We start from the raw sequence: 12,709 nt of genomic DNA on the forward strand, positions 1-12,709 counted from the left end.
GCTCTTGTGGACTACACATATCGTTGATCAAAGTGGGCGGAAGAATCCTTAAAGCTCCAGGGAGCTTACTTCCCAGACACAGAAATGCCACAAAATATCAAGCAACCATGTCAGTGGAACATAAGTCTGCATCTCACTCATGCTCCCGGATAAGAACTGAGGTTTCACATTGACCTCTAAATGTAGATATGGAATGAGGGAAAGCTAACACAAGTGGTGGCCTAGGAATGCACAGATGGGCTCACCCTGAAGTCCCCACCCACCCTCCAACTGTCTGTCCCAGTCTAGGCCAGGGAAAAGTATGGCAAGGGAAAGTACCACAATCTTATGCAGGAAAGAGGAGTTGGGAGAAGTGCATTCTCAGAACCACACCCCTCACATAAAAGAAACAAAATGAAAATCTCCTCTCTCCTGGATAGCTTTAATGTAATTATCTTTTCACCACTGCATCCCAGGCTCACCCCTTTCTCTTCCAAGTGTCTCAGTCTAGTCTCTACTTTTAATCTGTTCTCAGCTCCCATTTCAGCACTGGAGTCTTCTCCAAGGGCATCATAACGAATAGTCAATGCAGTTTTGGCTGCTAGCATTCGAGAGATCTGGAAAAAGAGGTGAGTATTAAATGCTAAGATTGGACACAAGGTAGTCACTTCAGTGTTAAGATTTTTTGATATGACAACTTTACTTCACCATTCACCCTCCTCACATCAGGCCAACTTGCCATATACATGGGAAGCAATTTGCCTTTAAAAAACGATTGAAGAACTTTTTCCTTTATGTGAACACATGTTCAAAGTCATGTTACAAAAAACACCTTTAAAATTCCTCATACCCTTTAAATATAAGCTGTTAGTTCCAATATGGAGTAGAAGCCTATGGTTTCATGGATTTCCTCCTCTGAAATTGAGGAAGCTTAATGTTATCTTCGTATATTTTACTAACATAGAAATTTGACCTGTTTTAAGGAAGTTTGATTACCAGTGCTAATCAAATAATCCAGCAGGATTTTGTCACTCAAGTTATCACTCAGACTTTTGCATTGACAACTCTGTTCCCTTTTTCTAATAGGAAAGAAAGTGACAGCTGACTGCAAGATCTGTGGTGCAGTGGTATTCTGCACACCATCACAAAAGAAAGTAGCATAACAAGCAGTGGAAAAATCCCTATCAGAACTCTAAAGTTATCCATCTAGTCTCCACAGACATTCACCTGCATCAGAAAAAGTTAATTAGCAAGATAAATAATTTCAGCAACTCACCTTTCCTTTGTTTTTTGCAGCAGTTTGTCCCACAAGGGAAGCATGATAAATCAGGCCAAACTTGGGTGTGTCTCGTTTAGTCTTCAGGGCTCTAAAAAGTGCTTTTTCAGCACCCAAAATCTGAACAGTGGAAGCTGGGTGTTTAGCCAGATTCAAAAGGGAACCTAGGGCAGAAGAAGTCACAGCCTTGTCAGTTTAATCAGAATATGAACAGCCTATGGTATGCCTATGTGCAAATAAAATACCAGTGGCTGGTCTGGGTCAGCCAACTTGGGCTGCTGGGCTATAAAACTGCATACAGATGTTAGGCTCAGGCTGGAACCTGGCCTCTGAAACCCCGTGGGTCCCATCAGCCAGGCTCCCGCCGAGCCCAAACCTCTACACTGCAATTTTATAGCCCCGCAGGCTGACGCCCCCCACAAGCTCGAGTCAGCTGACCCAGGCCAGCCACTGGTATTTTATTGCCGTGTGGACACATCGTTACAAGTCTGAGACCGATACTAGGAAATGAGTGAAGGTAGGAGACAAGTTTCAAGCTTTGATGGTGGAGGATTTATAAGATGATTTACATTAGTTTTGAGGAGGAGGGGAAGTGGTGTTGATCCTCTACAACTTAAGTAACAATGCTTAAGACCAATTCTGTATCTCCAGGTTTCATTTGGAAAGGAGGTGGGAAGACTAACTTGACACAAAACATCCCACTGGATTAATGGGTAGTGCTGACTGCACTCTGCAGTAAGAATGCTGACAGCACAATCTGTAGCTGGCACTACACTGAGAAGGCGAGATAAACCTAACACTTTTCAAGTCAGTCTGACATCAACTAAAGCCCAATCTCCTAACAGATTAACTCAGATGTAAGCAAACTGTTGGCAACAGGCTCAGAAAACGTCTCAGAAGAGGTAGTGACTTAAGTTGCCCTCATATTCTGAAAAGAAGTCAGGCAAACTGAAAAATGAATCATCATTGACTACTTCTGTGCTCGTGCCAATATTCTGACATCACACTAGGTTCTTCTGGCTTTCATCAAAATGTTTTACATCAAGAGCTTAGCGTAATGCTTTCAACTGACCAGGTCCTTAGGGAAAGCTGTTGATGAACTTATCTCATGAGGCCAGTTCACATCTAACTTGCTATAGCTGATCAAGGTGACCTACCTGCATGAGCAATAAGCCTCGCTCCAACTAATTCCCCGACCATTACAGTGAGGTTAGGTGCAATGGCCATCATTCTGTTCTTGAGATAGTCATACAGCTGTGTTCGATACTGTGAGATCTCAATCACCTGGCACAGACACATCGGAAGATCAGGTTAAAGGAATCTAACAGCTTACAACCAACTGTAAAAGCGTTAACATGCGTGTCAAACACCAAGGATTGTCGTCAGGAGGCTGTTAGTGAATTTGTAATTGTATCACTGAATTACAGTTGTATAATTCAAATGTATAATGTCAGAGTGAGTTACAGCAGACAGAAAAGTAACAGGGTGTGAAATCTTAACAGCCAAAAGTGAGGTTTACCTGAAAGCTTTATATGGGCAGCTTCACATGAATACAATGCACAGGATTTGTATTTCTCTTCACTATGCTGCTACTATCAGTAAAACCCCAATATGCCAAGTACAGTGAAGGACAATTACTGAGGCTATTTTCTGTAATACAAAACCTGGAACATTTCCGTTTTAACACAAATATTTGTAACCATTCTCTTAAGATGGGATATTCTTTACTTCAAAGAATGTTAGACACAAAAAATTAAAGCATATCAGTGGGCTGTCAGCGTGATACAGCAGACTGAGTTTGGGATTAAGAGCCAAGAACTCTCTACTACTCATCCTACCACTGTCACTGACTGTGTTGGCTTGGGTAAGTAACAAATACCCTGACTCTGCACCACTGAAATGGGAGTTTTTCTTTTACGAGAATGGGAGCAAGATTAATCCTTTTGGCCTCAGGTTTTCCATCTACAAAATGGGGCTAGCATACACTTTTATAAAACATTTTGAAACAGAGATGAAAGGGGCTATATAAACCTAGAAATTACATAGCATCCTTCTTTCTAAGGATCTCCGAGCACTTTTTAATTAATGTATGTTAGCTTTCCTCTCACAATAATACCCAATAACCTCCGTCTCCCCTCAATGTCAGCAATCCAAGATGGCATCAGATGAGGTAGTGACTGTGCGCCCTCATGTTTGTACATCAGGCGAGCAACAATACAGGAATCATCACTGCCATTAAGAAAGTGTGCTGGAGCAACCATAGGAAAACTGCTCCTTAGGAAAACAGCTGTCTACAGATGAAGCAGCCCACATTGCTACACATCTTAAATTAAAGCTCTAAATGTATATATACACCTGATCACAGAGATGCAGTATATTGTTTATGTCTTCTTCTGATACTTCTGTCCCCATGGAGATCTCTGCAGCAGCCTTCACATCATCCTCAATCTCCTCTGGCAGGACTTCTGAGAGGTCGGAGGTAGAAAAGTTTCTTCTGTCTCCTGCAGGACAAGATTGAAGGTGGGGAGAAAAGGAGAAAGATGATCAAGTAAATCAAAAACAGAGAGAGAGTATAAAGAGGTAAGAGCCAACTGTGTCAACATGGAAACACCTACCCATTAGGGCGGAATAATCAATTGCACAAATACAAAAGAGAAAACGACTGCCTAGGAAAGAGTACTGCAGAAAAGGATCTAGGTGGTTCTAGTGGATCACAAACAAAACATGAGACAATCATGTAATACTACTGCTAAAAAGGAAGCATTCTGAGACGTATTAGAAGGAGTGTTGTAAGCAAGGCAGGAGAAGTAATTCTTCCATTCTACTGATAAGGCCTCAACTGGAGTATTGTTTGTCCAGTTCTTTACTGAATTATGGTGCCAAGATGTGGACAAACTGGAGAAAGCCCAGAAGAGAGCAACAAAAAATAAAGAAAACATGACCTACGAGAAACAATGAAGTTCCTCTCTGAACTGCAAAGCTACCACATCACTGCACAAATCAATAGGGAAAAAAAAACATGCCTAAATGTTGAAATGCAAATATTCACAAGATTAAACCCATTGTTACTTCTGTTCCAAGGAGTAAATATAAGACAGCTCTGGTGACAGGGAACACCAAAAAACACTAAACATCGCTCTCGATATATCAGTTTTAAATTAAGCACTAATTCCCAAACTATGGTCTGTGGACTAATGGTGGTCTACACAGCACTTGCTAGTGGTCCTGGGAGAACTGGCCAGTGCAAGCTCTCCTTGTTTCCAAGTGCTAGATTACAACAAACTACTGCCAAATTATATTACTTCCCTAACATCAATTTCCCACAGAAGCATTTTCTAGAATGTCACTGCGAGCATACAGGATTGTGAACAGCTGAAATGGCCTGCACATTAGTGAACAGCAGGAAATCTATCCCACAATGCACTATTAAGTTGCGAATCATACTAATACTCAGTCTCCCATGCATGCTCAAAATTGTTACTCACCAACTTTCCGCACACATTTACAGTATGTTAGGTTATCTGTGACGATTTTGCCTAGTTCAGGGAAGTGCCAGCCATACCATTCCCTACAGCGCATGATATAGTTATTCAGCTCTTTATCTAGGTCGTCAAGAAGGGCTGCAGATAGGACAGACATGTTAAAAAAAAAAAAAGTTTAGTCTAAAGGAGAACATTTTAAAGTCAGACGTAATGAACGCTGCAAAGGGAAATATCAAGGTATTTTTCCACAATGTTTCCTTTGCACAAATACAAACACCAATGTACTGTGACAAGGTTGGTTGTCATTTTATTCTAAAATCATTGAAGGATTTGTTTTAGTGAAGAAATGTACTTTGCAAACAAAACAGATCAAATTACACACTACGTTAAAAGAACATTAAGGATGCATAGTCAAACACTCAAAAGTCAGGACATGCCAGAATTAACGATGCTAATGCAACCCTGCATTCTTAAAGAGAGCTGTTTTATCTTCCACAGAAACAAGCCTCAGAAATTGAAAGTTACCTCTTAGTAATGCCTAGTTTGATGAAAATCCTTCAAACCTTTTCTTCACTCAATGATTCCACTGTTAATTTTACTGGGCAACATACATGCTATGGATCTTCTGTACAAAGCCACTTTGGAACAGATTTTCTGAAAGTTTAACTGGTGCTAATGCATTTCCCATAGGTAGTTACAACCAGGAAAGGTTGAATTTAAACATCCAACACACAGGGAAATTAGAGTTATGACTAACATTCTATTCTTAACTCATCCCATTTCATCTAGGTTCTGCAGTGTTCGGGCAGTGAATAATCCCATATGAGCACAAGGACAGGAACAAGGATGAGTTTTGATTTTGAATTGTTTTGTTCATTTTGTCAAAACTCTTCTTTAAGCCAAACTTTTATCTTCACAATAATGTAAAAGAATCATTAGTTAACATGATGGTAAAGCCTGAGATTTCATCACAGAGACCTGCCACTCAATGATGGGCCTCTTTCACATGTCATACATTGAATGTACTGCATGTGAACAGTTTCCTGCAAACAAAGAGCAGCAGTTTGGCTATCTGGGAGTTCCAAGCCATCCATTCCAGATGGCAGATGTGTGACTTTCTGGAGGGATTGTGTCTCAGGGGTAAATCTTAGCCCTCTAATCCATTTTTTTTTCTTTAAAGAGGATGCAGATGTCATAAGACATCCTGTCCAACTATTTGATATTTAAGTTACAGTAGCACCCTGAGGCCCAGATCAGGATTGGGGCCTTGCTGTGTGAGGCACTGTACAACCAGATGTAGATACAAACAGTGTGGAGGTGATACACTATGTTAAAGTTACTGCACATGCATAGTAAACTAAGTATGCCCACCTCCATATGAAATCTAAGTTACAATTTGTGTTCGAGTTAAGTGTGAAGAGACTACATAGCAACCCCCCAAAAAATGCAATAATGAAAGAAACTGAAAATTCTTTTCAGCTGTAATTACCCTTTAAGTTTATTTAAAACATAAACATACCTAGAACTAATGCAATAAGCGGTCTACTCCAGTGCTGCAGATATGAGCTATAAGCTTATTTCTATTACAGCAGGGTAGAACACCCACTGCACATACTGTTACAAAGCCCCAAGGCTACAAGCATTTTCTTGTAATGCAATACGGACATGCCTATCTGCTGTCTCAGCAGTAGTGATGAAATTGCGAATTCAATCATTATTTTCAGCTCAAAAAAGATTCAATTGACAACAGAGCATGGAATTGGCAGCACTGAACTGTTCCATTCACCACTCCCTGAGATTGAGCAACTCCATTATAGCATGCATTCTTCAAGGAAAAGGAAAGATTAGTCTCGATATTCTATTTTCCATTTGCCAAAGAAATTTTAGTCTATTTCCCTTAAGAAAAGCCAGGATGCAGAACATGGTACTTACTATCTTGTATAGTTATTTTCACGCATCTTTAAAACTGTTACTGCACTGCAGTCTCAGTTCACTTCACACAAGCTATCACCACAAATGGCACCCACAGCAGAGGTACCAAGGAACAAATTCTGAGGGGAACAATTAACTTCTTATCACTAGTGAGAGTGAGTCACACTGGGAATTGAAGCAATGGGAGGCTTGAACTCTCACTGCATCTGCTATAGCTGTTTTCTGGATAACTAAAGGTCTTCGCCTTTTAATACCATCTTCTCCGACTATTTGATATTTAAATTACAGTAACATCTTTCATAAGCAGTAGTTTTTAAAACTTCTGCTGGGTTGATTCAAACTGCCCTGTTATACTAAAATACCAGCAAAAATCTTGAAAATAACTGATTTTAATAACTGATAAAAGCAGAATACTTAAAGATGAAATTCTGAAAATACTTACAGATTGCTTGGACAATCATTGTATCTACTTTGTCTGGGCTGAATTTCAGCTTGTATCGGGAAAGGCTAAAAACAAAGATATCGTTATTAGCTGCACCCCTGACATTCCACTGCAAAACACATTTTCCACCTGTTTTATTTTGCATGAATGAGTCCAGCTGTAGGCTCATTCACACTTGTTTAATTTAAAGCCAAGGACTGGCCTCTGCTGGATGTAATGGGAAGTCTGGAGAAGCACTGCGGCTAGTTGGTCCCATAACTGCAGCACACACAGTACCCAGTATGATGGCTGAACCAAGGTACCAGAAAGGAGAAGCATGGCTGATTGGCTGTCCCTCTACATGCACAGAGTGGCAGGAAATTTGCTGCTCATTACTTCTTGCAAATTTCTTCACAAGAACAAATAGAGCAAGTATTTCCTGTTTTGCAGTGGTTGGGATTGATCCACGGGAAACTGTGTCTATAGAGTAGTGAAACTCAGGAGTATGACTGTAAAGAACTAAAACTTCCCTCGTCCTTCTAACCTCATTTTAGCACAAGCCCAATATCTATACTTTTAAAATACATTCTAGGATCTTGCAACACACATTTGGATTATGACAAAATGAAACTGCATGTATGTAGGGATTTATATCTTCAAAAAGCTGCACAAACATTAAACCTCTCAATTACCCCAGCAAGGAAGGTAACAATCTCCATTTTAGAAGAATAAATGAGAAAGGTTCAGCAACTTGCCCAAGGCCATGCAGTGAGTTCATCTCAGAGGCCCCATCTACACGACACGTGAAAATCGATTTTAGATACGCAATTTCAGCTACGAGAATAGCGTAGCTGAAATCGAATATCTAAAATCGAGTTACTCACCAGTCTTCACCGCGCGGGATCGATGTGCGCGGCTCGCCATGTCGAATCCGGAACTCCGTTTGTTTTGGTGGAGTTCCGGAATCGATGTAAGCGAGCTCTGGGTTCGATATATCCCCATCTAGACGAGACGCGATATATCGAACCCCGAGCTTTCGATTTTAACGCGCCGAAATGGCGCGTCGTATAGACGTGGCCACAGTCTGGACTGAAGCTCAAGTTTCTAGCACCTAATTGTGTACTTGTCATGGCTGTGTGCAGAGCTAGCGCTCTGCTTAAATCTACAGCCAAGAACACCGCCTTTATTTAATGTTTATATTGTATACAACAGCAATATGTACATAGAGATATAAATTATATATCCATGAAACACTGAGTCCAACATTTACATTAAGCACTGAAGTATCAGATACCTCAGTGGTGATGAATTGATGTAAAATTTATTTTCATATTGCCAATGACTGCATTTTAAAGATACTATTGAATTACGTACATAATATACAAGAAAAAACTACTCAACTCAGGTTAACGCTACAGCAAATATTGAGAGATCTGACTTGAACTTGTGGTGCTAAACACAGTGAACTTTGTAAGAGCTTGCTTCTAGAGCAAGATTTACCAAAATTAATGTGCTTAGATTTTGGGCCTAACCCTGCATTCATTTCACACCCCAGACTCCCGCTGATACCAAACAGAGTTTTGGGTGTCCAAGGATGCAGGAATGGAATAAAGATGGTGGAAAGTACTGAACTACAGCTTCAATGGCAACTCACCTATGTGCCAATCCTAAACACATAGCTGCCATTTCCCGTGATGGAAGGCCAGTGATAAGCCCCTCGATTTGAGAACGAATTCCTCTCATCAGTTCAGTAACCATTGGGCTATGAATACAACTTAAGTTCAGCTTGTCCTATAAAATTAAGGTGAATGTTAGGTGTTAACCAAGTTAATTAAATCCTCTTACAAATTCTTTTTCAATACTACTATATTTATAGTTTTTCTCCTACTCAGGTATACTTGTTACTCATTTATGATAGGCAAAAAAAGTCAGAAGCAGTGACAACCTTCATGGGTAATAAACATCAGGATTTCTAGCACTGTAATAATCATACATATTTTTCACTTTAACATTCGGGTATCAGGAGCAACAAGACTTGTAAGGAAGGCCCTGTGTACTCTGCCCTTAAGATCTGGGGCAACACTAGGATTTCGTAACTGATTAGTTCTATACTGCACAGATTTATGCAGATTTTTCTATCAACAACCCACAACTGTGCCATTGAACAGGTCACAGTAGGAAGCCGAGGGTTTGGCAGCTGGCTCTGGTTCCGACGAAGGAATGTGAGATGGTGGGGTTTCAACATCTCGGAGACAAGCGCGGATTTAGAATATAAACCTAATGCATCTTCTCTATACTTCCCCCCTTTCAGACAAGGGCTGGAGAATACATGCACATGTTTGGGGGCCACTGGAAATGTGAACTCCCGGTGACCCTTATAATAAGCAGCTACCTCACTTGCCAAAGCAACCAACAGTAAACAAGCCATTCAACTGGATGTTTCTATAAATAAGATCATTAGGGCAACACAGTTTATATTTTTGCTGTCTGCTTTCACAGTTTGATACCCCACTGAGACAACAAGAAGTGTGCACACCTGAGTGTAGTTTCAAGGCTGTCCAGCTGCAGAGCAAACATCCTATCAGCTTACATTCAGCTCACATCTGAAAGTTTCTCTTTCCAGCTCTGAACTAGAAACTTTTTTCTAATGAAACCTTATAATCTGCAGCACAATCCATGGCTACAGGACCACAAAATACAGAGGTCCCTTTTCATAACATCTCAGCAGAATAAAATCAAATTAGAGAAGCAAAGTCAGTTTTCACCTTTATGACACCGCCGAGTTTAGCATCTGCTATGGCCAACTGTTCATGGGCATCTTTTGCCACTATCTTCTTTAGAATTTTCTTCAAGTTCTTGCTGAGCTTGCCCTCTACCAGAGCTGTGGATGCTGTAGAGGGCAGAAGAGAATGAAGATGCAGCTAAACAAACAAACAAACAAAACTTCCTAAAATCTAACAGGTACTCAAAATACCATGTCCAACTTGATACACCAGGCTGTACACTTACATTCACACCTCTGCAAGCTACTATACTAACCAAAATTGCAGTTGAAATTTTTTGACCCTGAAGTTGTTTAAATGAATGTTGTAAAATGTTAGCACATTTGCTGTTCTTAATTTGAGAATATTTCTCCTCTAATTTTTCCCTCCTCCCTATATATGGAAAAATCACAAGGATTGACTCTTAGTTCTGCCAACTTTGTTAAAGATAACAGTCCACCAATTTTAGAGATGTACTGAACATCCCCAGAAGCAACTTTAAGAGGATTTAGCATATAATTGAGTTACCCAATCCCTTTTCAGACCCCCTGAAGTCATACATCACTAGCTCCCACCACAAGCGATAGTCCTATATATACTCTTGGATGATGATGTTGCAAAATTCATGAAAGCCCACTGAAGCATGAAGTCAACTTGTGGGGATGGCACAAGTCAGACACAGCCCTTTTTAAAGGTATGTGATGTGGATTTGAGGAGTTTTAAAAGAATCTTTATTTTGAAGTATAAAATAAATCTGTAAAAGCGTCACAAACCCACATGACATATTTTAAGAGGTCAGTTATGCAATTCCCTTGACAAGTTAACTCCACGCTCCATTGACCTTCTGGGATTGGTACATTTCCAGCCTGGAGTGTGAAGCAGAACCCAGTGACCCATTATTTCAAAAACCCTGAAAAGAAGAAATAGAAGAACAAATATAACTGCTGGGATAAATGCCCTCTCACCCTTGCTATTTGAGACATTAGCTATGTAACCTTAAATATGACAGATAGTTCTTAAACCATTTGATATTTAAATAATGCTTAGCCAACATATCAGTTATCTTCAAAACAATTTACAAATCCATCCTAGCAACAATCATGTGAGCTGGGTAATTTAAGTATCCCCGATTTCACAGATTCCTCAACTGAGTCAGAGAAACCAGGTGATTTGCCCAAGTCACAGAGCTTCTTCTGTATCACAGTAACAGAACCCAGAAATTCCTGGCACCCAGTGCTATAACAAGGCCACACTCACCCTAGACAGCAAGCACAAATGTAGGTAGGAAAAAACAGTAATTTCCATCTCAGTTATGATTTCATTATCCCATATTCAAAGGTGGTCTCCTTTCCTGTACTTTCCTTGTTTTGTTTTTATACTTGTGATCCCAACAACTCTACTGTAGTGAGACTCATTGTTTGGCCAAAATGCTACATTTGACATTTATCAACTGATTTTACTGTTATGGAAACACAAAAACACTCCATTCAAGAACAGGAGTCAGGCTACCCCTAAATAATTATGAGCCTATGTTCTTCTATCACTTCAGTTCAGATTATTCAGAGCTTATAATGCTTTTGTGCTTAATTCCTACGAATCACTCAAGTGGCAGGTTTTGCATGTGATTACAAATAATTCAGGAATTCATGATCTTAAGATAAATAGGCATTTATCGAATATACAAACATATCCATGATCAGGGCCGGTGCAACCATTTAGGCAAACTAGGCAGCCGCCTAGGGCGTCTAGTGGTTGGGGGCGCCTAAAAGCACCCTCAGGTGAGGAGGTGGAGGTGAGCTGGCTGGGGAGCGCGCGGAGAGGGTTGCCCGCAATAACGAGGGGGGGTGCACAGTGGAACAGCTCCCGCCCCCAAGCTCACCCTCCGCTTGCCTCGCTCCGCTGAGCACACAGCCCAGTTCAAGTCTTCTCCATCAGCACCGCAAGCCTGGGGTGGGAAGAGATAGAGCAGCTATGATTCTCAGTGAGGAGGCGGAGCCGAGGTGAGCTGGGCGGGCCACTCAAGGCAGGAATGGCTTCCGCAGGAGGGCTCCCCAGTGCAGGGTTGGCTGCTTGTGTTGGGGAAGGAGGGAAGTCTCCCCAGGCAGGTTAGCTGCCGGCGTGGGGGGGGGGAGGGGGGAAGAGCGGAAGTCTCCCCAGGCCAGGGTTATTGCCGGGGCGGGGGGAGGGGAGAAGAGGGAAGTCTCCCCAGGCAGGGTTAGCTGCCGGGCAGGGGGGGGGAAGGAAGTAGGGGAAGTCTCCCCAGGCAGGGTTAGCTGCCGGGGCGGTGGGGGGAAGAGGGGAAGTCTCCAGGCAGGGTTAGTTGCCGGGGGGATGGGGGGAAGTTCCCCACGCAGGGTTAGCTGCCATGGGGGGCCCAGGGGAGAAGAGGGTTAGCTGTCGGCGAGGGGGGGGGGGAACTGCTGTGGGGGGGAGCTCCCCGGGTGGGGGGGCTGAGTTAGCTGCCTTGGGGGGGGCAGGGTTAGCGGGGGGGTGCAAGGTGGAAGTTTCACCTAGGGCGCGAAACTTCCTTGCACCGGCCCTGTCCATGATACATATCCATGAAGTGCAGCATCAACAGCCCTAATGTATCTATTACTAGCATTTTATCTGTTGTCTCAGTGGTAGTGACGAAATGTTGAATCAAATCATTAGAATTCAGTATTAACCAATGCATCATTGACAACAGGGTTCTATTCACTACTGATTTGTGCATTCATGACCATAAACACAGGAGCAAATAACTAGATTTCAATATTTTTATCTAGTGTCCAGAGGCACACCAGCTGCCTGAGAAAACAAATACTTATATTCTTTGTTCTGAAGCACCTGTAATCTAAAAGATAAACAATGAAGAAAT

General features: G+C 41.6%; 1 protein-coding gene and 3 non-coding genes across 4 annotated transcripts in view; all 4 read right to left on the reverse strand.

Annotated features, from left to right (window-relative positions):
• Window positions 1-12,709, reverse strand: part of NOP58 (NOP58 ribonucleoprotein) — a 43,454-nt gene that overhangs the window by 21,828 nt on the left and 8,917 nt on the right. The window contains exons 4-11 of the mRNA XM_032799447.2: window positions 9,856-9,980; window positions 8,745-8,881; window positions 7,112-7,176; window positions 4,741-4,875; window positions 3,611-3,756; window positions 2,413-2,539; window positions 1,256-1,419; window positions 462-596 (exon numbers count right to left, since the gene is read on the reverse strand). Of these exons, the coding sequence (XP_032655338.1) occupies window positions 462-596; window positions 1,256-1,419; window positions 2,413-2,539; window positions 3,611-3,756; window positions 4,741-4,875; window positions 7,112-7,176; window positions 8,745-8,881; window positions 9,856-9,980 (1,034 nt within the window). The remainder of the gene's footprint in view (window positions 1-461; window positions 597-1,255; window positions 1,420-2,412; window positions 2,540-3,610; window positions 3,757-4,740; window positions 4,876-7,111; window positions 7,177-8,744; window positions 8,882-9,855; window positions 9,981-12,709) is intronic.
• On the reverse strand, window positions 2,144-2,229 carry LOC116836097 (small nucleolar RNA SNORD11). Its single transcript, XR_004376366.1, has one exon. It is a non-coding gene; the product is annotated as a small nucleolar RNA SNORD11 (small nucleolar RNA).
• On the reverse strand, window positions 3,409-3,493 carry LOC116836099 (small nucleolar RNA SNORD11B). Its single transcript, XR_004376368.1, has one exon. It is a non-coding gene; the product is annotated as a small nucleolar RNA SNORD11B (small nucleolar RNA).
• LOC116836096 (small nucleolar RNA SNORD70) lies at window positions 12,456-12,542 on the reverse strand. The gene has a single exon (XR_004376365.1). It is a non-coding gene; the product is annotated as a small nucleolar RNA SNORD70 (small nucleolar RNA).

The sequence above is a fragment of the Chelonoidis abingdonii genome, chromosome 10 (genome assembly GCF_003597395.2).
Source record: "Chelonoidis abingdonii isolate Lonesome George chromosome 10, CheloAbing_2.0, whole genome shotgun sequence".
Classification (NCBI taxonomy): domain Eukaryota; kingdom Metazoa; phylum Chordata; order Testudines; family Testudinidae; genus Chelonoidis; species Chelonoidis abingdonii.